The following is a 24,374-nucleotide window of genomic DNA, read 5'->3' as shown; positions in this document are numbered from 1 at the left end:
TGTGATACTTGTGATACTTGTGATACTTGTGATACTTGTGATACTTGTGATACTTGTGATACTTGTGATACTTGTGATACTTGTGATACTTGTGATACTTGTGATACTTGTGATACTTGTGATACTTGTGATACTTGTGATACTTGTAATACTCAGCAGACGAAAAATTGAAGAGTAAAGAAATTGCTCTTTCGACCAGATTCATCATATTTGCTTCTTTCCGTCGCTCGTACACTATTCGCATTAAAACATGTCTGGCAGGATCCTCCACGTGGCCTGGCCAGCTTGCGTTAACTCTACAATCTTCCCTGGCTTAGTGTCTTCAGCCCCCAAAGACCATTGGTGTTCTTACGAACCTCTCATCAAATCTTGACTTCCTTCTCGTCCTCCCATCTGTCTCTGGCAAATCTCCAGTGAAGCTTTGATTCGCCCTCACGCTTGCATCCCTTGGCAGAGCCCAGCGGCACGTTCCCGATACTCAAGCTGGCCACGTTAGCCAAGCTTACCAATGGATCGCTGCCTGCCGTCCCGTTCTCGCCGTTGAAATCGACCAGATCGAACCACCGCACATTCCACAAAGATCCCGCTTCCCGCTCCAGCTTTCTCATCTCTCTCTGCTTATTCTCAATGAGCGATTTTTCCTTGGAAATTAGGTCATAGTCACCAGATCTCGTGGCAATGGCCACTTTCTCCCATGCCTTTCTGGACTCCAACGCGTGTTGTTCCTCAATTGGCTTGACGACAAGGTGCTCTGGCGTCTTCTCCGCGGCATCGTAAAATAATTCACCGCTGCTGCTTGGCGTGCGCGAGCCCTTACCGATGTAGGACTTGCCCGACCATTGTCCGCTCATGGTGACCAAAGCGTTTTCCTTATGCGCACTTGCAAATTTGTCTTTGTAAATTCGCGCCTTAAAGGTGTTCTTCTTTCCGCTGAAGTACCCACGACCAGCGTAGTCGATTACGGCGAGGTATCCAGAAGAACTCTGGATATACGAGGTGCCCTCCAACTCCACAAATGGCGAAGCAACAATGAGGCCCTCGATGTGCAAAGGAGGGAGAGTAATCAAGTAGGTCTCGTTCAAGTCCTTGTATTCTAAGATGGCGTGGCCGTACTGCTTGACGTTGATCAGTGTAGCGCTGATCGTGGCTTTGATGCCATTGTACCCTTGCAACGTCATGTTGTTCTTCTCGTTCAAGATGGCGTAGGCCGTCACAGGGGGGTGATGCGAGACTTGTTCACTCAAAAGCACCGTTTCGCCGAGTTTCTGGTCCTTCGACAGATCGGGCCATTTCCCGACAAAAAGCTCACCCAAGAATGGGTTCAATGGCTTTTTCTCGGAGCCCATGCTCTCGTTTCTGGAGCAGTATTGCGAGCGCAACGTAGAGATGAACCACTTCGTCACGGCAATGATCCTTTTGACCGCCATTGCATCCTGGCCATCCTTACCGTCGCCGCTCTGGTAGAAGTTTGGCTCCAACAAAAGATCGGGGTGTTCGCCCCAGTACTGGGAATATTCAACCAAAGACGTGGGGGACAAAATGAAGGGTGGGGCCGTCAACGACGACAAGTCGCCGTTATACGACGCAATGGACTTGAGGAACGACGTCCAGGAGGCAGACAGCGCCATCTTCGCGGTTCAGGGATGTATGCGTAGAGCAATGAAAAAATTGTCGGAACTCAGCAGGCGAGAACGACACGACCAATTTGCGCAGATTTTTGTTCGGTTCCAGGCAATGGTCTTGAAAACAAGAAAGCGAGTGAGGGGGTGCTCGCTCAGAGTGCATCCGAAGATCCGGTTAGCTGTCCTGCTCCCACGCAGTTCCGCAGTCGGAAAAACTGGGATCCCTGGGGCGCCAACCAGTGCGGTGTCGCTGAGGCAGCAGCGCCTTGTTAACTATGCGGTGCACGGGTGTGGCCCGGTGTGCGCCAGCACAGCGGCCCCGCAGATTCGGCATTTGGGGCTGTGTCTGGGCGAACGTGGGGTTGGTGATAAATGTTAGCCTTCCACACACGTGCTGGAAATGCACCATGGGTCGGGTTTTGAAGAAATCCAAGACTGCCAATTTGGGGGAGTGATAATCCTGTTTTCAAGATGTGCAATTTCTGCTTTTGTGATGTGAAATTCCCGCTTTTGTGATGTTCGAGTCGAAGGGGTCGTTTATTGGAAGGAGCCCAATATTACCACCCCGCGATATTCTCTGTTGCCTCTTAATAACATTCAGTAGCAGGCCAATTGGCAGAGCACAAGCATTAAATCTCCTGTAATATCTTGCAATTTCATGGGACAGGATTTTTTCTGGATTTTACATCCCTAAGATTTTGGCCTTATAGAACTCTTGACTGGATAAAATTTTGGCACCCAAGAATTTCCTGGACGGATATCTCAGATCTTGATGTAGACCTTGTAGTGGTCGAGAGCCAACGCAAGGCCAACCCAAGAAAGAGAGTAGACGATTAGAATCGAGTACGCCATTCCGTCGCTGGCCTGCAAAGTATCGAACCCCATGTTCACCAACCCCGTCGCGAGGTTTGCAACCAAAAAAATGGCCAATCCGTTCTTGTTGATGGCATTGAGGATCTTGGAGTCGATAGGGCCGGCCAACCGTTCTGCTAAATTGTAGCCCAACAACATTGCCGCGTTGTAGCTGACCACCCAGAGCACGTAGGGGAGGTTGGCCAATCTGCGGGAAATGGCACCAGTGAACACTGACACGGCAGAGACATGAAACAACCCAAACAGTACAAGCGTCGCAATCACAAGCCCTTGTGTTGGAGAGACGGTGAGCCACCGCCTGGGTTTCTGGGGCAAGCCTATGCCTACCAAGTTGTTGGGCAACTTTCTGGTTGGGAGCACGAAAGACCCGAACGACTGGCCGAAGATGAATATGCTCAGATACCCCACAAAAGACGCAAGCCCTTCTTTGTTGAGGGTGAATAGATTGTCATGTCTGTTGGACTCGTCAAGCACATACCTGCCAAGCCCGCCGTGGGTCAACATGCACTCGTAAACAATGCCGATGGCCAAGGCCACAATGAACCTGGGCACCACGGCAAATAGCGGGTCCACGATCCCGAGGAAGACCGGCAAAAGACCAAGGGTCATGAAGAAATTCCAGTGCACACCGTACTCGGACACATGCTCCTGGTAATCGAGCGATTTAACGCTCACAAGCCGCACTAGGCCTAGGCAAAGCACGGGAAGCGCCTTCAATGTGTTTCCCCAGAGCAAACGGAGGTAATTCTGCGAGTTCTGGTGCTTGGCTAGGCTTTTCTTGATGAGCGAACGCGAGTTTGCAAGTCCCATGGAAAACACAAACAGGCCCACCCCTAAATCCATCATGGACGTGCCCCATGTCTCGACTTTGGCAAATCTACGGGGAAACACGTGGAAGTCGACGGCCAAAATGGCCAAGTTGGTGATGACAAGCATCTGCGACCGGTACGCTGTGATGTAGGGAATCTGGCCAAGCGTCTCCAGACACGTGTTCCTTTTGGATGCCTCTTTGTGCTGTTTCTGTTGTTTCTGTTGTTTTTGTTGTTTTTGTTGTTTCTGCTGTTTCTGTTGTTTGTGCTGCTTGTGCCCTGCTACGTATATACACCCATATACGAACGCACCAATGGCAATGGAGGCCGCCGTATAGTACAAGCCCAGCACCCTGCCGCCATAGATCGTGATGGCCTGAAGTTGGATCAACACATCAAAATAAAACGCGACAATGAACAGAACAGGGAATTTCGTGAGGATTGGTATCCGGGGTACGAGCCACCGCTGGACACATGTATGTGCTAGCAAAGCGGCTAGTGCCGTGCCGGTGACGGCGTATATTTCCTGGACAGACCCGCCCGTGAGCCCCGACACAAATTCTTCTTTGAGCTGCTTGTGCGACATTAGGCAAGAAAAAAAGCAGTGTGTTTTCGGGCAAAATAGATGTGTTTTATACCTCCTTGTATGAGATCAGGAAGCTGAGGTCTATGTCTGGGACGCGTGGCTCTGAAAAAGCAGGCCCTGTGCGGCCCTGCGTAAAATGCATGGGGCCAAGCCGAGCTGGCCTTGTGGGGAAATTTCGGCAAGAAGCCCCGGGGATTTTTGGGACCTTTTTTCACTTTTTATTCAGCGGGATTCCAAAAAGGATTTGAGAAAGCGTTTTAGAGAGTTTGGGGCTGCATTGCCTGTCTTGACATTGATGAGCCAGCCAACCGTATGATGCGATCGGCGGCCCTAATTATCGCGCAGGGCCTAAGAATGGACAACGATATTCAAAAAATATGAGGAGCGATAATCAAACACTGCTGCTATGGGAGCCTTGCCTGTATGATAAATCGACCGTTAAGACACACCGGCGGTCCGACACCTTGTGGCTGATCTAATCTTGTGAAGCATATACAGGTGATAGACAGGTGAAGTAGTATACAGGTGATATACAGGTGATGGATAACTGTGGAGAGCCCATGATATTGACCGTTTCCACAAGACAACGATCACGAGGAAGCAGACTTTCTGTGTAACTGTACTCGCGTTGAAAATCAAGACCACGGCCGGAAGCTGTAACAGACAATTGAAGAAATTCATTTGTACAGGCTTGTCGTTAGATCCATAGTCACGAGACAGCACAAGATTCAATAAGACAAGGTGCTCAAGCCCTTTTGCAGCTGCTTCTTTGATGTTTTTTGTTTGCTGGCTTTTTTGGCTGAGTTGAAGGACTAGAGGCCAAGAAGGATATCGAAAAGTATAGGGAAGGTTTTGAAGTATTGGTTGGCTCACGCGTAACCATGCTTTTCTAGCACCAAACTTGTTTGACATAATGGGCCGTTATTATGTGATCAAGAGTTTTCAGTTTTTCCTGAGAGCCCCCATATTTTTTCGTTTCACACTCCAATGGATCAGCATAGCACGGATGTAATACGAAGTGAGGTAATGATTGTAAAGCTCAGGGCATGTGTGTTCAAAACGCAAAATACCGCGCTTCATGTATCGCAGGTCAGCCAGGCCATAGACCTGTACGCTTAGATAGCATTTGATTCCAAAAGCATACTCGCTTTGAATAATAGGGCACACTGGCTCCAATTCAAGGGTGACGATATTGAGAATTCCCCAGTATTCCCCGATCCTTTCCCCGAATGGAACCACACTGAGCTACTTCAGTATTATTGGACGCGAAGCAATTCTTCATTCTCACTAGTCATAATCTCCATCGCCCTGTCTTCAAAGGCCAACAACATTCATCAAAACAGGCAAAACGTTGGTTTGGGGTGATATTACACTTGTCGAAACCAAACATATGAAAGCCACCATTGCAGAACTCATGGCAATTCAATGTTTATTCCCCTACAAAGTCGCGGGTGACTGTAGTGGAGTCAGCCCACCAAGGACTTGCAAAAGCTGATAAGTGAACCAGAATAGTCTATCAAAAAGAACAAATCAAAGAAGCTAGTTCTTTTTCTAGCTCTCCCTATACAACTTTAGTGTGGATTCGTTGCCATATCCATGAATATCAGGCTCAGTTTTTCGCAGCCAGCCAGTTTTCGCAATCCCCCAGTCTCGTTGGGTATACGCATAGTATGCCACTTCTTCTACAATACACTACAAAACTGTCTTTATCAAGACAGCCTAAAGAAGATTCAGTAGTATGGGAGGTAAGTGATTTTTTGCAGCAAGCTTATAACAACAAATCTAGAGCTGAGTCCATCTTTTTCGATGGGCTAGCAGGACGTTTAGGCGCCGGCGCTGGTGAGAGACTCTGCGTCATTCACAAACAAACACACCACATGAAGCTGTCTTGTGAAATTCAATACAAGGAAGCTTTGGCCTTCTGTTTCTTTTGAGGTGTGAGCTCAAAATCTGTCTGGGCCTGGTGCCGAGGCATACGAACTAAGCTATAGAGACATGTCTTGGGCGCGGGCGCTTGGGATCAGAGGACAATATCAGATGGCAAAAGGATCCAAGTCCCGCATGCTTTGTGAAAGCAGGCGGCCCGAGTTCACTCAGTACAAAGACTCACTAAAACAAGTGAGTCACAAATGGGCCGAGGCCCCAGTGCTTGTGCTCTTGATCCTAGCCCCCTGCCGCGGCCCAAAATATGGAGGACCCATTTCTGCAGCACGCTTTGTGCGGCCCCAAATCTGCCGCCCCAAATCTCCGGACCCAAAATCCTGGCCCCGTTCTCGCGCGCCTTTGCCTGGCGGGCCTGAGCATCGCGCTCCGTCAGCGCCAGGTCTTTTTCTCCACGATTCGGCCTCACAAATCCCGCTCCCCTCCACACCCTCACCACCAACACACTGTGGCAAAGTGTGAGATCCCCGTGACTGCACCCCACACCCACCATGGACCCGCCACTGACCCCGCCGGCGCCAAAACACCCCCTCGGCAACCCCAACGAGACGCCGCCAGAAACACGCCCGGGTCACGTGCACGCGGGCCATGACTCGGGCTTCACCTCGTCGTATGCGGACACACGCAAGGCTCCATCTGGCGACAGCCCGTTTGGGCCGCGGCGCCGGCTGATGGAGCTTTCGCTTCCCAGCTCGGCCCAAGGCCACGAGAAAACGGACGTTGTCTTCTACTCGAGTGCCCTGGACTCCGAGTCCCAACTGCCGACCAAGCCCAGGGGGGCTCGACATAAGAATGCCGCCGGCGCGGCATCCGTGCTGCCGCCACTGCTGCCGCGGGCGAAAAAACTGGGCCGGAGACGGTCGAAACCGGCGTCTGACGCTGCCTCAGAAAGATCCCACCGCTCCGAAAAGTCCCACCGCTCGGAGCTTCCGCAAGGCGGCGGGTATACGCTGACGCCCGCCACGGGCAAGATATTCCGCAACTTGCTCATCTTGGAGGAAAGTCTACGGCAGCAGGTGGTGCAGCAGCGCACGCTACGGCGCAAGTACCTCACGTTCCTCGCGGCCTTATGTGCGCTCGTGGCGTCAGTCTCCTACCTCTTGTACTTCGCTGCGCCGCGCGGGCCGCTCCGGGCGTTTCTCCAACTCATTCTTCTCACGCTTGTCGTCACTCTTTTGCTCTATCACTTGCTGGGAGAGTATCAGAAAACGATAGTATTGCCCCGCAAGTTTCTCTCTTCGATCAACAAGGGCCTCCGCCAACTAAACGTGCGCTTGATCAAGACGAAGCTGTCGTTGGCCAACCGCACCGCTGACCTGGCGCGCGAGTTGGGCCTCTTCCTCTGCATCATGGCTCTCAAGCTCTGCCACTCGGTGTCGCCGTCCATGGCCCGCAACCCTTCTTCGCGACTCGAGGTCTGGCTAGTGTCTGTGCAGCTGCGGTGTCAGCCCCGCTTCGGACTCAATGACATCAAGCTTGTGCTTGTGCCTCGGAGCTTTAGCACAGATATCCGTGAGGGCTGGGAGCTCTATAGAGATGAATTCTGGATCAAAGAAGGCATTCGCAGAAGAAACTACTTGCTTGATTTCACTAGAGCTACAGCTGAAGCGGAGAAAAAGCCTTGGCGGAAAGACAAGAAGGAGAGGCGCAAGCGGAAATCCTCTGTGGTCCAGAGGGCAAGTGCAAGTGAACAGAACTTGAACACCTTGGACCTCATGAGCCTAGAGGCATCTCCGCCTCCTCTATGAGCAATTTCTGTAGTACATTCTGCGGAGAGGCAAGCTTGAGAGTACTACCAGGGATCTGTCGTTTCAAGAGCGAGATCTCATTTGCTTGAGGCGTCATGATTGTGTGGCTGATACATGACACCAACTTCTGGGTTTTCGAGTTCGAGAAATGCATCATCATAACACAGTTGAACATGCTTTTTGATATCTTTGATTAAAAAACAAATTACAACTGATAGTCTCAAAAACGGGCAGGGTGTCTGTTCTAGGTCAGGTCAATAATACTGACCTATGGTATCATGCTATACCTTGCTTCAAAGTGTGCGTTAGAAATTACAGTCTTTGAAGAGAAAAAAGTGCTCTTTCCCCGCCCTAGCCTCGCAGAGATTTACCTATACCCGCTCGTTGAACATAAAACATATTCCGAAACTACATAACTAATGGCGTGAACACGGCAATGTCTGCTTTATTTACCCGAAATGTAGTCAGCCACACGGGTTCCAAACACGACGCATTCTAGCAACGAGCTGCCTGCCAAACGGTTAGCCCCATGAACGCCTGCGCTCAACTCGCCAATAGCATAGACGTTGGGGACGATGTCTCCGCTTTGCTGAATAACCTGCCGGTATTCGTTTGTCTCAACCCCTCCCATTGTGAAGTGCAACACCGGCGTGACGAAGCCAAAATAGAACTCGTCCTTTATAGGGTTCCCAAAATGTGAGCGTCCATAGAGGTCAGTCTGAGACTCAACGTTGCGGTTATAGTTTGTGAGAGCGGATTGGATCTCTAACTCAGAGCACGAACTGCCTGGATCAACATCTCTTAATTTTTCGCAGACATTCTTCGCATTGCCCTCGAACATAAGCAGTTGTGAAACATAGAAGCCAATGTGCGAGGCAGCCTTTTTATAATCCTCGGAACCAACAATGATGATCGCCACTTTCGAGTCGCCACCATGTTCCATGATAGCGGCTGTGACATGGTCTCGTGTGCTTAATTCGTTCACAAACCTTTCCCCGTTTGTGGGTGAGAGAAGAATCCCTCCAATCCCACGAACAAGTTCGCCACACAAGAACTTCCACTTACTAGCACGTGTGGACTCATCTTTCAACTGAATGAACCCCGTGGGATGCACCTGGATCTGGTCCATCTGCACTAGTTTTGCATCTAAATCAGAGATTGCAACTCTATGTCCGTCTCCGGTCGTTTGCTGGCCATTTGTCAGAGGAAAGTCGACCAAATCCGGCCTGTACTGGCGAACAAGCGAATCTTGGCTGGCCGTGTCTGCCAGAAAGCCACCCGTGGCCAAAACAACATTTTCAGCAGAGATTTTTTCTTGGAACGCCTCTCCGTTTTCGTCTGTTTTTTCGACTACCACGCCTGTCACGTGCCGGTCATTTTTCAAGAAGCCCTGGAGTCGGGCCAGGGTCATGATTTCCACATTGGGCGCGTCCTTGACTTTTTTTGCTAGCGCTGAAATGATAGCAAATCCAGGAGGGAGCTTGCCGCTGCCTCTGTGTGTGCGTGCAAATGAATGGCCGCCCAACCTATTGACTACAGAAAGGTTCACATTCATTTCTTGCGTGAGCCATTCGATAGCAGAGGCACTGTCGCCCGCCAAAATGTCCACCAATTTCTTGTCACACAAGCCTTTGCCAGATACAGTAGTATCGGTAACAAAGTTAGCCACTGAGTCCCCTTCGGAGGCATCTTGATATTTGGTAGGCACGCCGTTAATACCAGAGGAGGCCTTGATGGAATTCCCACCTAGAGATGCGGTTTTCTCCACAAGGGCAACTGAAAACCCTTTTTCCAGAAGTTTCAATGTTGCAGTTAGTCCAGCAAGCCCAGACCCGACAACTACAGTGTGAAATTGAGGCGCAATGGGTGTCATTTTCGTGAGTGTTTGTGAGACTGAAGACGATTGCGAAACAAAGCGTATCATGAGCGACCAGAACAAGATAAAGAGGATCTTGCCTGGAGTGATTGAAAAGAATAGCAGCTTTGCAATATTGGAGTAATTGTTTGCTTATAAAAAGCTCTGAGCTCTTAAAAAGGTTTTTTCTTGTGGAGTTTATAGCATCAAATGTAGTAGATCCTGGGTCATGGAGGAAGCAGGTCATGAGGCGTGCGGATCAGGTGATCTGTAGGTGCATGTCGGTTGCAGGTTATGTGCGCGAATTTCAGTGGGAATATATTCTGTCAGGCTAAACGACTTTTTGGGAACAAATTATATTTTTAACTCTCCAGGTACTATATTTCGGGTTTTTTTTCATGAGAACTTGGCATGTGATTATATTCTTTTCGTTTGTTTGATCTTCATTCCAAGGACTCGTGCTTCTCGGCAATCTCGGACCTCACCCCATTGGCCAATTTACGGTCTGATTCTCGCCCTAAAGAGATGAATTTGCAGAGTTTCTTAATTGTGTCTAGTAGAGCTTAATAAACTTGGAACTTACTCTTTTCTGGACCAAACCCTGCGTTTTGAGGTGCCCCTACTGTCTATCCTCGAACGCGTCTTAAGGCAGCCGAGCCCGAAAAAACAAGTCTATACTTTGCGGCAAAAAGACTCAGATACAATTGAAAATTCTAGAAAAGATCTTGGAATTGTTCCTGTGAACAAAGGCCTGGTTTACTCATCTGAAAGCATGATCATATTCCCTTGACCATTTCCCCGAAGTCTTTGCTCTCTACTCATACACCCGTGCACCGCACGACTGTTATATCCGGTAGGTCATTTTCAGACTGGTATCACATCAGCACTTCTGCCAGACACACTTACTTGACTAATCCCCATGCTCTCTCTTAACCCTATAATACATCCAGACACAAAAAACAAGCGTTTCAAGTTCGAGCCTTTCCTTCGAAAAGAGTTCAACTTTGGCCTAGATCCCGATCGGCCCGTGTGCCAGTTCTACAAACCCAATCAGCCAGACTCTTGCCCGAACGGTCCCTTCTGTCCAAACAAACATGTAGCTTCCATGTTCAACAACAAGGTTGTGTGTAAGCATTGGTTGAGAGGCCTTTGCAAGAAAAATGACCACTGTGAATTTCTCCACGAGTATAACCTAAGGAAGATGCCCGAATGTCTTTTCTTCTCCAAAAACGGCTATTGCACCCAGATGCCCGAATGTTTGTATCTTCATGTCGATCCGCAGCAAAAAATCCCCGAGTGTTTGCAATATGAAAGGGGCTTCTGTCCTGAAGGGCCAAACTGTCCGAACAGACATGTGCGGAAAATCCTCTGTCCAATGTTTTTGACAGGTTTCTGTCCAAAGGGCTATGAGTGCGACTATACGCATCCCAAATTCGACAACTTGCCGCCAAAACTCCGTGTCGAACATAAGCGGCTCATCAAGGGTGAGACTAGAGAGGTCGAGAAGATCTCGTATGACCAGCCCCTCACGGAAGTGCGGAGAAACTAAGCTTGATCTAGCCATTCATGTACGTACTTGTATAGCTCGTGATTGACAATGAACGGAACGAAATAAGTGCAGAAACTTTGTATTTCTTTTTTTGTAGAGATTGTTGGAGCTCTTTGCTCCTTAGAGGATCAGCATGATCAAAACCTGAATCTGCGAATCTGCTTACGCTCGAGGGGAGTCAACACCCAATTTATTCCACTGTCATCTTCTTCGCCATTGTACGAGCTCAATTCGTATTCTTGGTCATCCATTCCCACAAGCAAAACCAACTGTGTCAATCTCACAAACTTTTCCCTCAAATCATAGTCATCCTCGCAAATCTCATTGATGATGTACGAAAGATCTTTGTCGAGCTTGAGGGCACCCAACTCGTTGATTTTAAACTTTTTCAAAACCGCTATCAATCTCTTTTCCATCATGTTAGCTATATTCACCACGATAAGGCGGAGGAGTTTGTCATAAAGTGTTTTGTGTAATGTTTGCTTGTAGGGCTTGATGAGGAAGTCCCAATCTTGTTTGAACTTTGAGATTGTAGCTGGATCGTTAAGGGTCGCCAGTGAGTGTAATATTAAATTGTCCTCGGTTGCGTCTGGGAAACACTCATTTATCATCAGCACGAGTCTGTTTTTGATCGACTGATTCAAAATCATAAGAAGTGACTGCTTGACCACCTGTCCCGTGGCAGCTGTAAACGGCTCAAGCAACTCGGTCTTGATGATATGATTAATGATTTCTTCGTCATGGCCGAATGGGTAGTTCGACTTGAGGTAATTTGGGTTGTTGGTCGTGAAGTTCAGGATGATTTGTTGAAAAAACTCCTGGCCTGTAGCAACAGTATTGAGGTATATGACGAAGCTCATGAGTTTTGAGCTGTTTCCTGCCGCAACTGGGTTTGCTGCCGAGACTATAGCCGAGCCTGTACCCACGACATTCCCAAATGCACTGGAGGCGCCTTTGAAAAAACCGCCCATTGGTTCTGGTGCCGGGGTGCCTGATCTTGTCGCGGAAGGTGTGGCTGTATTACTTGTGGCGGCGTCTTCCTCGATCATATAGAGCGTGTTGTTGTACCGCGGTTGATTGTCCACTAGAGCCTTCTGTAGAATGCCATTGATGAGGTCGTTCTGCATCACTTTAAGCGTCTCGGAAGCAAATTGGCGCACGGTGGAAGTCTGGGCTGAGTCCAACACGTTTCTCAAGGTGCTATTGAAAACCAAGGTCACATCCTCGATCACCGAAGAAATCGGCGGCTGTTCGGGCGACACGCACTCGTGCGACGCAGCCAAAAATGGCTCCAACGGTGGGAGCTCCTCGATGGAAACTGCCTTTTCAAGAGAGCGGCGGAAGTAGTACGCACATAGTCTCTCGAACGCGGGAAGAAGCTTGTTATGGATTTTGGTCTCGAAGTTTGAGGAGGCAAGCAACTCCGGGAGCTTCAACCCTTCGGTTCTGGGCTTGGCAGGCTCTGCCATTGCAGACGGCAGGCTCTGGAAATACTTGACGGTGATGAACTTACAGTAAAGCGACCAGTGGTGCAAGATGGCGGCAAGCTCGTTGGCCAAGTCGCCGACCTCCACAATGGAGGTGATGTCGGTATCCATGACGTTTGCGTTGTGGGCATTTTCCAGCTGGAAGTCTGCGAGTCGCTTCTTGAGCGCGTTGAACTTGTGAAGCTTGATATCTTGGAGCGTCTTTTCCACGCGGTTGACGTCGTAGAAAGTGTCGGCAATGGCGCCGATTTGCGAGTCGATCTCGCGCTGGATCTTTGCCACGACATAGACAATGGCCTGCGGATATGCCTCCCCGTAGTGCTTGGTGATCAAGGGCGTGTGCTGGGACAACATGGTGGAGACGCTCTCGAACAAGCTGGCAGTGGCACTGGCGAAAATCCCGGGCTTTATCTCGCCCAGCGTGGCCGAGTTGATGAGCGTGCGCGACGTGTCGCTGATGACCGAACAGATGAACTTGGAGTAGCAGTTGAGGCCGACTTCCGGCTGGTCGATGAGCGGGAAGAGCTGGAAATGCGCCGAGATCTCCGCCACGGACCGGCGCTTGGCGGCATCGTTGAAGAGCGCCACAAACGTGTCTGTAAGTTGTGCTACCCACGTATCTATGGTGACGCCCGGGAGCTCGGGGATGTTTGAAGACGGCACGACTGCCGACGCAAACCTGCCGCCCACCAAGCCGGGAAGAAGCCTGTGTTTGATCGTGTGGATGCACAGCGCGGCCTCGGCCCAGTTGCGCTTTTCGATCGCATACTGGATCTGGCCAATGTTGTTCTTGAGGGCCTGCGTGTCGGCCACAAACGCAAGGGTGTTGTCCACATTGGCGATTTCCAGGTCCAACGCCTTGATCTTCGAAGTGAGCAGATGGCCCAAGTCGTTGGCTGCGGAGAACACCCGCGTCAAGTCGTTCAGATTAGTGATGGCGCCCGAGAGCTTCGCTCGCGTCAATTCGACCGCAGAGATCTGCTGCGTGTGTTTGCGGGCTGCCGCCTCGATAAAGTGTCTTAGCTGTGCATCGGTCTGGGCTGTTTCTGTGTCGATGTCCGCCACCAAATGGCTCAAGTCAGCGGCCGAAGACGCCGTATGGAACCGCAGTTCTAGTGATTCCGAGCGGGCATGCAAAGCGGGCGCCGACAATTCGGTGAAAAGCAGACTGACCGGCGCACGTGACTTGTGCTTTTCCACTGTGTACATGGCTGTGGGCTCTTTTGACACGTGTGAAGAGGTTTAGCAGTGCCAACTCTGGACATAGAGACTCGTTGGCATGTTCACGCTCGTGTTTATGATGCACTCCTGCAGGCAGGGCCCTGTTGGAGATCTCTATATCCGGACAAAGCATCAAGTGCCCCACAATATCGCCCAACTTCCGTAATCAAAAGCCATGATGGGCCTCTTGTATTCTTGCTATAGCTCTGAGGAGCCAAAGGGATAATTTGGTGGTAGTGTCTCGACGGTGTACGGGCTCGGTGGTGAAGCAAATCGCTAGCTTCACCGTAGCTCCCAAAATATTTTGGGTAATGCACGGCTGACCAGTCTCGAATCCATTGACTATTGCAATTCGGTAACTTGGTAGTTGTTGACTTCCTAATTTCAAAAGCTCAAGAAAAATACCTTGGATCATTGTCTGTCTCCGTACGTAAAAGTTCTTCGATCACTTTGCCTCCTATGTGTTCGTCTATGCAATTCGACGATAGACAGCTCAGGTTTCTACTCTTTTCTTCATGATAAGTATGTCACTAAACAAAACGTGTAATCTCTTTAAATGGTGTGGTTAGTAGGTCACTTGTATATTTCAAATTAATTACAATAAACTTTCATCGCAACCAGAATCAACCGTCAAGCTGATAGACTCAAGGCAACAACTTCGTCTTCAAATACGTCTGGCTTGAGTATTTTATAGAGCGTAGACAGACAAAGCCCCTCTTTTTCCAAGTCTTATAGACGGGCTGCTGTGCTTAATGTGAAGCTCAAAACATACTTTCCAATGATATAATCTCAAAATTAGAGGGTGAAGAGTGCTCGTCGGAATAAGATAGGGCCCAAAGAGAGACTTCACGATAAGCACATAACAATTATTTTGATGTCAAGAGAACCTTTTCTACTCTTAAGGACTGTAATTCAAAAACCATACATCGAATGTTTGCAACCTCTCGCAAGGAAATCCGAAGATCTTTCAGCCTCAGTCTGTATTGATCTGTCACGTGACCTTGTCTTGTCTCCTGGTTCGCGCTCCTGTCAATCCAGTAATAAACACTCAGATGAAATTAGAAGTAAAATTTTGTACCAAATAGATCGGTTTTTATAAGATGGGACTGACTATTTCAAGCTCCAAAAAGCTTGGGTTATTATATACCGAGCTCTAAGTTTAAAAACATAGAATTTAGTTTTTTTGCAAGCATAAATTAATTCATATTATCCGTAATATCGTCAGTGAAAATTTAGCAATACAAACCTGGGTGTAATTTTTTTTTTCACTTTTAGAAGTTCGACAAAAATTAATAACAAAGAAAGGTCCAATGTCGATTCAAGGAAGGTGCTAGATAATCTAAAACATACCCATCTTTCAAATCTCCATGCTAGGCATGCGCGATCTTGAAAGCTCAACGAAGTACCTTACGACATTTGAGGTAGTGTCAATGTGAGCGTTTAATGCAAAGTAATTTATATTATATTACTTACTAGCTTTTTATTGTAGCCTGAAGGCCTAACTTTTGGATCAGGGGTGAATAAATTCTTTCCATGTAAAAAAGGTCTTATTCCTAAAGGTATGCATATATATGGCTTGTAACGTACACAGAAATAAAGACCAACTATTTATGATACTTGGAACAAAGGGCAGTTTATAAATATTGGAGAAACTCTCGGGAGGATTGACATCTAATAGCAGCAAAGAAGTTGCGTCGGAAGACAGATCTTTCATGAATCTATGATTTATGCAAGTCAGCGTATAAGCTTAGAGAGATCCAAGACAGAGTTCAACAAGATTAATTGATGATGTAGTTTGTATTATAGAAAACTCTGAAAGTCACAAATGACTTGAGTCTATTTGAAACCTTAATGTACACATTTCACTTTAGATTCTGATCAACAGACTTGTATGTAAAAAGCCCATAATTGTTGGGGACTTCACGGGACACAGGGGTTAAGTATTACTAATAGATCACTGGTTTCTCTGGAACTCTACAGGAGTTTTATTCCACCTTTATATAATTTATTTGGAGGTCAAGTGAACGGAACCCTTTGCACTCGAGGAAATATTCTAAGAGTTGTTCAAAATGATATCTGACGAAACTCACAATAATGAAAGTGCATATAGTCATATATGCGCTTACAGGGACCTTCAGTGTCAAGCTGATACCGGGACCTTACAATAATTTCGTTTTATTAGATCAATCTGATTAAAAGAGCAAAACTATATAAATAGTATATGTAAAAAAGCCTTTAAGCAGCTCCCGGCTACATACCAAGGGTTAAAACTTGGCCCCCATTTTCCAAACACAGCCCGGATTTGGAACCTCTAAGAGAGATGATTTCAGCGTTAAAAATTGACGTACTTCAAGGAATCTGTCTACTTGTGAATACAAAAGTTCGAGAGTAATCTTCATTGATTGCGACGTTACCATGGAGAACACACTGTCACTCGTCCGATCAACTATAGTTACGGGCCATACTGAGTGGTGTAATGGGAGACCATATACGAAATTGTGCTGCAATCTTTTTACCTAAATTTTTTTCGACTGAAATGTATACTCGAGTTTTACGCTTCTCCTTCCCTTTATATCAATGCCACTAGCACGTGTATGTGAAAAGGCAGGACCATGTTAGTCTTCAATGCTGCAGAAATTAGTGAAAAATAGACAAAAACAAGGTGATCCGCGGTGAAATCTTCGGGCTGAGATTTTGAATTCTTGTCTGATTCGGAAAGAAGAGTTGCTCGAAGCTTGCCTTTCATGACCAAGTGCATAGGGCATACCATCGAACATTATACTTGTGTATGAACACAATAGTGAACTATCTTTATAGAGATCTGATGAAAGTATTGATGGTGAATAAGATGAGCTATACGTTACAATCTGTGAATTTTGGCCTGCTACCAAAAACCTCACTTGGAGCATATCTCAAATCTAAGAATTGGAAGAGGCCAAAGAGTCATGAAGTTGAGTGATGCAAGAGAATTATGGGAGGCAGAATCACGGTAAGACAAGCAAAACATGTTCAGTATATAATGGATAGGCCGAGCTGTCCCTCGAGGTATCATATAAATCAGATTGTGGTGTATGCTTTGCCCCGCAGAGCGACCCATTACAATAGGTGCTGGCCACGCCGATATTTCCGGCATTGTTCGATGGATTCTCGCGTTCGTATTCATGCATAAGAGAAGATCCCGGGTTAAACTTGCCCATATACGAAGCTGAGGCGTTTTTCCGAGAAGACCTTACCTGAATTCCGACCATCTTGTCCGGAAATGGCCAATTTTTCCATGTCATCGGTGAAACTGTCTGAGATCCAGCCGGAACGACTCACTTTTTTATTCTGATCCGAGTTCCAAGTTTGCCCGTGCCATTCGCTCTTTTGCATCATTTCCAATGGCTGTTACTATCCAAGACTTGACTCGAGATCTCGAATTTCTTGAACAAGCACTCTACTACTGTGAGAAGAATGAGATGTATAAAAGCGTGGGAATTTCTGCCAAGCTCAACCGGCCTCTAGGCGAGGAGCAGGCATTTGCATCCTTGAGACTGTTGGTCTTGAAGTACCCGTTGTTATTTTCTCATGTTGTTGAGAAAGGCCAGCAAATCAGATACGAGCCCGTCGAAGAGATTCGTTTCAAAGACGTATTCACCGTCAACAGAGATGTGGACCGGTGTTTCAAAGAAGAAGGGGCCAACACGCGACTCCTCACGGAACAGTCTTCTCTTGAGAATCATCACAACAAGCATGCGTTGTGGAAACTCACCTACTACGAGCGAACAGGCTGGATCACTTTCAATAGCGCCCATTGCTTCACCGATGGAGGTTCTGTGGTGGCGTACTTGAAAGACTTTGTTGAAGGACTTAACAATGTCGACAAGCCCGAGACTCGAGACGTCTTATTCAATCTCTCCAAGGACTTGCCTATACTCGAACACAAGATATCGCCCGGCTTCTTTGACCGTGTGAACTACCTGCCAAACTTGGCCACGCGGCTTTTGTTCCGTGGGTTGCAACTGGCCATTTCTGTCTGGCCAGGCATCATCCACAGCGTGCTTGAGAAAAAGCGGTTCGAGCTGTTTTTCGTCGACCGTCCACCAGAGCGTTTTCTGCCAGATACCTTTTTTGAAAGCACATATATCGTTGGTAAGGACTCTGGACTCAACTTCACAACGCCTAGCTTCATCAACTTCAGTCCGGAGCAATTGAACATCATGATACAGGCATGTAGAAAAAACCAGGTCAAGCTCCAGACCTACCTCCTCATGGTGTACATCCACACGCTCAACGAGTTGTATCCAGACTTGTACATGGGCAAGAACTTGAAGACAAGCGTGGCCGCCAGTTTCAGAAACCGTTTTGACTGTCTCCAGACGCACACATCTTACCTTGGAAATGAGGGCCGCTTTGACGATGGCTTCTACACGTACGCTGCGTCTTTCCTTCTACCTCCTGGCACCAAGTTCACCTGGGGAGCCGTGCGGAAATACCACGACTATCTCCACACAACACTCAGCAGTGAGGACTGGGTCAAGCAGTATTATCTCGCGCAGGCCATGCCGGTCGGAGTTTATATGGACCCTGTCGTCGGGCAAGAAAAAGACGACCTCTGTCTCTCAGCCACGAACTTGGGTCATATCAGCGTGCTCCAATACGACGATGGCAGTAAATTCCAGATCGAAGACATTCTATTTGCGCCCTCGGCTGGAGCCTTGTTGGGCACCCATCACATGACCGTATCTTCCACGACCAAGAACGGGCTCAATATAGGCATTACTGACGGGGATCCGAACATCACGGACTGGGCTACGCTCAAGGCAAAGTTCAAGCTGAACTTGATGGACTTGCTGGAATGCTAAGTATAAACCGGCTCAGTAGTCAATAAGCAGAAGTTCCCCTCAAGCCAATGCCCCCATCGGATCGTAGAACGGGAGCTGCTCGTACTTTTTCGCCTTCCACAAATCGTAGACAGACTTTTCCACGTACTTCTTGCTGGTGACGATCTGGAACACGTACTCGTCAAACCACGCGTCGGTCATCACGAAATAGCCCTTATCGCCCACCTGGTCGCCCCAGGAGTTTTCGATTTTCCACCGGACAGGCGCCCCAGAGACATTGTCCAAATGCACCCCCGTAATCACCATGGCATGGGTCATCGCCGAAGACCCGGTCTGCAACCTCTCCAGCTTGGAGAGCTTCAACGACGTGTTGAAGGCAAGCTTGTAATCGTAGGCACCCGTGTCCAAAACACCCGTGGTATTATTGTTGAACTTGCCCACGTCGGAGCCAAAGAAAATGGGCTCGTTGCTTTTCAACATGGCAACTGCAGCCTTTTTTATGGCGGGCAACTCCAAGTTCACGTACTCGATGGGCTTGCCCCCAGAAACGTTGTTCAACCTGTCCACAGTGTACAAGGAGTTGTACGGGTTTCTGGGGTCATGGATCAAGGAAAACCTCTTGGAAACATCGTAGCCGGTGTGGCTCTGATAGAATTCAAGTGGCGTGGTGTCGTACGCCAGGTACTTGCCACTCTTGTCCAAAAACTCCCACTTGAACCGATCGCCTGGCTTTGGCGGGGTTCCAAGGGCTAAGGCAATGATGTTGTAGACCTCCTTATTCATGGCGTTTTTCACAGCAAGAACCTCGTTCCGGGGCGTGCCTTGGTGTACCAATTTGCGCAAGACTAAGCCGTACTCCCGCAACTTGTTGGTCAAAAGATAGTTCAACTGCGACGTGCTGGAAGCCTGGCTGTTGTCGGGAAAAACCTCGTTGGGCACCACGCCGTACTTCTCGATGACGTTCACAATCATGTCCCATTGGCCGCCATCACTAACGGAGCCCGAAAACAAAAACTGTAAGAGACGCGAGTCCACAGGCTCGCTGGCAGTGTCAATGATGTTCTCCAAAAAGTAGTTGGCTTTCTCTAACTTGTCATAGAAGAATAGATAGCTCTGGGACAACTGGAACGAGTCCGGCTGCAACCCGTATTTCTTGATCACGTGCGCCCGCAAGACGTTGCACGTGGCGAAGATCCAGCACCTGCCTGAGGATTTCTGGTTGTTCAAGAACGAGGGCGAGCCAATGGTGTCGACCTCCACGTTGAAGAAGTACCGGTTTTTCAACGATAGCTCCGAGCCGCTTGCGGCCACGATATCGGTGATGGCGTTTTTGGCCAACGCGTTCTGGGCCAATCTGTTTTTCGGGTCCTGCAATAGCTGGGTCTCCCAGGCCGCCAAGTTCCCGGCCGTGATGGCACTAGACGAGTCGGAAGACCCAATAGTCAAGCCCTCAACTAGGGTTTCCAAAGGAGCCATGCCGGCTTTTTCGTCGAGAATCTCCTCAGAAAAGGGGGCGCTTGGTGGGGCGTCTTTTGACACGGTGGTTCCCATAGCACAAATCACAAAAAGTTACCAGCTGGGGTGGGCTTGAGGCTCTTGAAGAATGGTTTCTGGTGCGGAGTGCGACTAATTTGCGGCAATTGATAAAATGTTGCACCAGCCGGAGAGAGCGGGAAGGAACCGTCGGAAGCTCCAAGAAGTACCGAATTTCTGGCGGGATTTGTCTAAGAAAATCGACAGAATAAAATAGAGAAGTAGTAATGAAAGCAAAAAATAAAAACAGTGGGACGTGGGTGGGATTCCTGTTCTTTATATACTACGAGCAGGGCTCATATCGCTTTATCAGCTGGGTCCTGTAGATGGGGCCGCAGGACCACCAGGGTGATAATGCACGCGCAGATATGGGGAAGCGATAAGGGCAAATAAAAAATAAAGGACACTGATCATGCGAAGGCCCGGGAGACCGGGCCGCAAATATGCCGTTTTTCAGATTGCCTCCACTAAGTAGTACAAAGTTCTTCAGAGAAAACAGAGAAAGTGGGATTTCTTGACCCCCATGTTTCTAATCAAGAGCCCAGCCAAGACCCGCGCAGACCAACGGCTCGACCCAGAGCTCCTACATACAAAGCCCTAGATTTTTAAAGCTAGGCTTTGCTCCGGGCAGGCAACTCAGCAGGCGCCCGTTGACAGATTCAGTCTCTCGTTGCTTGACTATGCATTTCATGCTTTGATCGTATTTAACCGCTGCCCTCTGGAGCTCTTGTTCAGACCCGCCTCGCGTTCCTCAATGGAGGTTCTCAAACTTCTTTCTGTCTTGCTTGAACAGCGTAGATCTCTTGGTGATTCTAGGCTTCTTGACCCGTCCTTGCGCACTCTTCAAACCCTTGATGCCCGCAATGGTCTGGCCCTTGCTGGCCCTCGAACCCTCGGCAACCATCTGGCCAGCACTGCTTCTGTCAGCCTTACCCAAGAGCTTCTTGGCACGCCCAATCTTGGTCTTTTGGTCATCGGTCAATCTGGCCTTGGGCTTCTGCGTTTTCTTCATGTTGTCGAAGTGGTTGGGGGAAATGACGGAGGGCTTGGCGTTGTTCTTGGCCCGCGAGATCCGGAGCTTGCGGGGCTTTTTCCCCTCACTGGTCATGGGCTTGTCGTTTAGAAGCAACGCCTTGTTCACGGACAACGTGTCCTTGAACTGCACAAGGGCAAAGCCTTTACCCATGTTGGTCTTGGCATCTCGCACCACTCGGACAGACTCCACGTCGTCGTCCACCTTCGAGTTGAAGTACCTCCAGAGAGACTCCTCCTTCTCCTCGAAATCAAGGTTGCCCACGAAGATCGTTCTCTTGTTGTCCTTGGGGCTCGGGTGAGCCACGTGATCGACTCGGATGTGGTTGTGGTCGAACACCGTAGCATTGAGCCTCTCGGGGGCTTTCAAGGAAGCCTCCTTCTCCTTGTAGACGACGTAGGCATTCAAGGTGTCCCTGCTGTCGTGGAGGTTTTTTCTGGCAAACGCAACTTTCCTGGGGAGCGCCTCGTCGAACGCGATGGACCGAAATCTGATCGACTCCACAGAACCGATGTTTCTGAGGATCTTCTTGAAATCTTTGTAGGTGGTTTTGGACGAGATCACTTTGTTGGACACGTTGCCGACAAATACGGTGCGCTCCGCCTTTTGTAGCTCTACTTCCTTCAAGTCGACGGACTTGGCCACGCTCAGCTTACGGTCTGCAGGGGTCTTTGTGGCAGAAGACTCAGGGGCCTCTTGGTCGCTACCTGCTGCTTCAACCTTCTGCTCCTCCTCCGCGGATGACTCGGGCTCGCCGGTCACTTTGGCGTAGTACTCAGCTTCTAAGGCCTCGTTCTCGTCATCATCCCCGCGCTTTTTTTTCAGCGACTTTCTCTTTTTGGGAGCCTCCACTGGCTCGGAGGCATCTACCGGCTTGGCAACAGCACCCTCGGCCTGCGAGCCGGAGGTTTTGTCGGTGGAAGCAGTTTCCTCAGGAACTTCCACCACGGTTCTGGGCCTGACATCCTGTCTTCCCACGGGTCCCAGGGATTTGTTCAACAAGTCATTGACCGTCTCGTCGACTTTGGCACCACTGAACAAAGAGCTGAAAGCAGACATTAGTAAGGCTCAGATCCACTATTATCGCTGCTCAAAGAATTCGCCTCGCAGACCTCATCTCATCTCAAGCCCGGTTTTTCTGGTGGTGCACGGGTGTGCGCCCAGCCCGGTCCACTAGTTGACTGGCGCGCGCCGTGATTCAAGCAGAAAGTAGAAATGCAGTTGTTTGATTTTTCGTTAGTCTTGGAGAAAGTGCGGTGACATTTGGGGGTTTTTCTTGTAAGTTCTTGAAATTTCTTGTAAGTTCGTGCAATTCCTGGTCATTTCCGACCATTTTGTAAGTAGTCATCTCTGCTTGTTTCTGGCCAGTCTTCGATATTCTCAGTTGGCTTTAATTAGTTCTCAGCTCCTTTTTCGACCCGCACCAGTTTTTGCCCAAACGGTCCTGCAGATAGATACAATACCAGGGCCTCGGGAAGATCATCCGGCGCGTATTCAACCCCAGATTCTCAACGGACCACGCCACTGGTCGTAGTGCCCTCCTTTTTATCTCATGATTCTTGCACCATGATACTCTTGTTCAGCGAGTCCAAGGAATGAACATCTGTATAGGAGAAGCTAATTTAGCTTTCGCCTTCGAGCATACCGTTTGACCCGCCCCTCTGCAGCCATCTCAAAGGGGAGATAAAAGGGAGTGCGTGACAAACACTAAAACAGACCACATTCAGTAAGCCGGGCCTATTTAATAGTAAACATCTTCCTGGGTCGCTGGCCCGAATCTACAGGGAGCTGCCAAAAGACCAAAAACACAAAACTGGGAAAACATGGCAAAATGAGATATCCGAAATGGGGAATGCGAAGTGGGAAATACGAAGTGGGAAATGCGAAATGACGGCCAAAAAACGCGGCTCGATTATGCCCCGCCAGTTCCCAGCATACCGCCTGTACATTTCTGCTCGGACTATACAATGCGCATACGTGGTGCACGGGTGCGCCGGCGCCTCCAACCACAAGGGCTTTCCATGGCCTGCCTCTTCGGCTATCTATCTATCGCCAGACGATTTCAGCTTCGCTGCCAGCACCACAATTTCCGGCCCACAGCTCGCGCAAGATCCCCCTGCTTTCTCAAACACACCAGACCAGCCGAAAAGTGAGCTGCTAACCGGGACCGCTGTTTACATTCCTGCCGTCCTTTCCACAGTCGAGAATGCCTGGCCTGGACCGAAACCCAGCCCACGATCCAGTCATTGCCCCTGCAACCCACCCGCACGGCCCCGTTCTCACCGAAGAAAACTTGCGGCATCTAGAGTCTGCCTCTGACCTTCCCCAGACAAAAGACTCTCCGCTCACGGACATCGGCACGTCTCCTCCTCCGTTCGAAATTCCCTCCCTCGGCGACAGACGTGCCCGCTCACGGGACAGCTACGAAAGTCTGGAACTCAGCGATTTGGGCGACGACGAGTCCGAGGCAGAAACAGACAAAATGGACTTCTTGAACGAGGACTCGAGCTCCAGAACGGGCGACAGGCACACGGACTTGCAGAGACTCTCGGCCCTCACAGAGCTCGCCAACCTACAGGAAATTGATTCCGATGAGTCCGAGGCAGGCGTGCAAGGAAGCGCCCTGTCTACGTCACACATCCCGCTTCCTGATCAGAAGACCCCTCACCATCAAGCCTCAAGTGACATCACCCGCAGGTCCCATGAATACGCAAAGCGCCCCTTCGAATCTGGGAGCGAAGCAGATTCAGAAGGAGCCCCCGATGACTCGCTAAGTGGCTCGGACTCTGAAAAAAGCAAGCGAAGAAAAATTAGCGAAGAATCCACCCCAGAAGACCCCATGAGCGACGTGGACCCTAAGCTCGATATAAAGGTCAAACCAGACACCAGCGTGGTGCAAGAAATTATCAAAAACGGGGCTGAGCCTCTTTCCTGGCCTGCAGCGGAATCCGTGGTCACAGCTATCGTCCCTGTCGAATCGATAGCCGCGGGTGAGAACAAACCGAACGAAGTAGAGATTGCTGATGAGCAGCCATCAAGCGAGAAAGAAATCGCGGAGACTGATGACCACGCGAATGAGGCTGTTGCAGACGAACACGTTGTGAAAGAGGGCCAAAACGAGGATCAAACTCGTGAAAAGAATGTACCGGTTCCTAGTGCCGAAGACAAGTCTATCAAGGCACAAGTACACACGCAAGAAAAAGAAATCGAGGAGGAGCAGATGGAAAAAAAGAGAGAAGAAGAAGAAGAAGAAGAAGAAGAAGAAGAAGAAGAAGAAGAAGAAGAAGAAGAAGA

The 24,374-nt window shown here is 49.1% G+C and overlaps 10 protein-coding genes across 10 annotated transcripts in view; 4 read left to right on the top strand and 6 right to left on the bottom strand.

Annotated features, from left to right (window-relative positions):
* Nucleotides 1–362: 362 nt before the first annotated feature.
* METBIDRAFT_77499 (oxysterol-binding protein) lies at nucleotides 363–1,628 on the bottom strand (the record flags this gene model as incomplete). Its single annotated transcript, XM_018858711.1, has 1 exon — nucleotides 363–1,628. One exon carries the CDS (start codon nucleotides 1,626–1,628, stop codon nucleotides 363–365), a length of 1,266 nt encoding a protein of 421 aa, XP_018712469.1.
* A 756-nt stretch (nucleotides 1,629–2,384) lies between these two features.
* On the bottom strand, nucleotides 2,385–3,890 carry GWT1 (glucosaminyl-phosphotidylinositol O-acyltransferase; the record flags this gene model as incomplete). Its single annotated transcript, XM_018858710.1, has 1 exon — nucleotides 2,385–3,890. The coding sequence occupies one exon, from the start codon at nucleotides 3,888–3,890 to the stop codon at nucleotides 2,385–2,387; it is 1,506 nt and encodes a 501-aa protein (XP_018712468.1).
* A 2,612-nt stretch (nucleotides 3,891–6,502) lies between these two features.
* Nucleotides 6,503–7,579, top strand: SPO7 (Nem1-Spo7 phosphatase regulatory subunit; the record flags this gene model as incomplete). Its single annotated transcript, XM_018858709.1, has 1 exon — nucleotides 6,503–7,579. The coding sequence occupies one exon, from the start codon at nucleotides 6,503–6,505 to the stop codon at nucleotides 7,577–7,579; it is 1,077 nt and encodes a 358-aa protein (XP_018712467.1).
* Nucleotides 7,580–8,024: 445 nt separating this feature from the next.
* OSM1 (Osm1p) lies at nucleotides 8,025–9,452 on the bottom strand (the record flags this gene model as incomplete). Its single annotated transcript, XM_018853870.1, has 1 exon — nucleotides 8,025–9,452. The coding sequence occupies one exon, from the start codon at nucleotides 9,450–9,452 to the stop codon at nucleotides 8,025–8,027; it is 1,428 nt and encodes a 475-aa protein (XP_018712466.1).
* Nucleotides 9,453–10,353: 901 nt separating this feature from the next.
* On the top strand, nucleotides 10,354–10,983 carry YTH1 (cleavage polyadenylation factor RNA-binding subunit; the record flags this gene model as incomplete). Its single annotated transcript, XM_018858708.1, has 1 exon — nucleotides 10,354–10,983. One exon carries the CDS (start codon nucleotides 10,354–10,356, stop codon nucleotides 10,981–10,983), a length of 630 nt encoding a protein of 209 aa, XP_018712465.1.
* A 137-nt stretch (nucleotides 10,984–11,120) lies between these two features.
* COG4 (Golgi transport complex subunit) lies at nucleotides 11,121–13,679 on the bottom strand (the record flags this gene model as incomplete). Its single annotated transcript, XM_018853869.1, has 1 exon — nucleotides 11,121–13,679. One exon carries the CDS (start codon nucleotides 13,677–13,679, stop codon nucleotides 11,121–11,123), a length of 2,559 nt encoding a protein of 852 aa, XP_018712464.1.
* A 3,156-nt stretch (nucleotides 13,680–16,835) lies between these two features.
* METBIDRAFT_143490 (uncharacterized protein) lies at nucleotides 16,836–18,554 on the top strand. Its single transcript, XM_018854498.1, has one exon. It carries the CDS (start codon nucleotides 17,072–17,074, stop codon nucleotides 18,533–18,535), a length of 1,464 nt encoding a protein of 487 aa, XP_018712463.1. The 5' UTR covers nucleotides 16,836–17,071; the 3' UTR covers nucleotides 18,536–18,554.
* Nucleotides 18,555–18,574: 20 nt separating this feature from the next.
* LAP3 (bleomycin hydrolase) lies at nucleotides 18,575–19,990 on the bottom strand (the record flags this gene model as incomplete). The annotated part of the gene is made up of 1 exon (XM_018857240.1): nucleotides 18,575–19,990. One exon carries the CDS (start codon nucleotides 19,988–19,990, stop codon nucleotides 18,575–18,577), a length of 1,416 nt encoding a protein of 471 aa, XP_018712462.1.
* A 308-nt stretch (nucleotides 19,991–20,298) lies between these two features.
* On the bottom strand, nucleotides 20,299–22,592 carry METBIDRAFT_30945 (uncharacterized protein). Its single transcript, XM_018855745.1, has one exon. The coding sequence runs from the start codon at nucleotides 22,137–22,139 to the stop codon at nucleotides 20,799–20,801; it is 1,341 nt and encodes a 446-aa protein (XP_018712461.1). The 5' UTR covers nucleotides 22,140–22,592; the 3' UTR covers nucleotides 20,299–20,798.
* Nucleotides 22,593–22,925: 333 nt separating this feature from the next.
* The window catches only part of METBIDRAFT_10872 (Rpd3L histone deacetylase complex subunit), a gene marked incomplete at both ends in the record, with an annotated part of 2,786 nt that continues 1,337 nt past the window's right edge, over nucleotides 22,926–24,374 (top strand). Inside the window, 2 exons of the mRNA XM_018853868.1 lie at nucleotides 22,926–23,229; nucleotides 23,312–24,211. Of these exons, the coding sequence (XP_018712460.1) occupies nucleotides 22,926–23,229; nucleotides 23,312–24,211 (1,204 nt within the window). The remainder of the gene's footprint in view (nucleotides 23,230–23,311; nucleotides 24,212–24,374) is intronic.

This window comes from Metschnikowia bicuspidata (assembly GCF_001664035.1).
Source record: "Metschnikowia bicuspidata var. bicuspidata NRRL YB-4993 chromosome Unknown METBIscaffold_2, whole genome shotgun sequence".
NCBI lineage: Eukaryota > Fungi > Ascomycota > Pichiomycetes > Serinales > Metschnikowiaceae > Metschnikowia > Metschnikowia bicuspidata.
The sequence above is the reverse complement of the archived record's forward strand: the minus strand, read 5'-3'. Positions and strand labels throughout refer to the sequence as shown.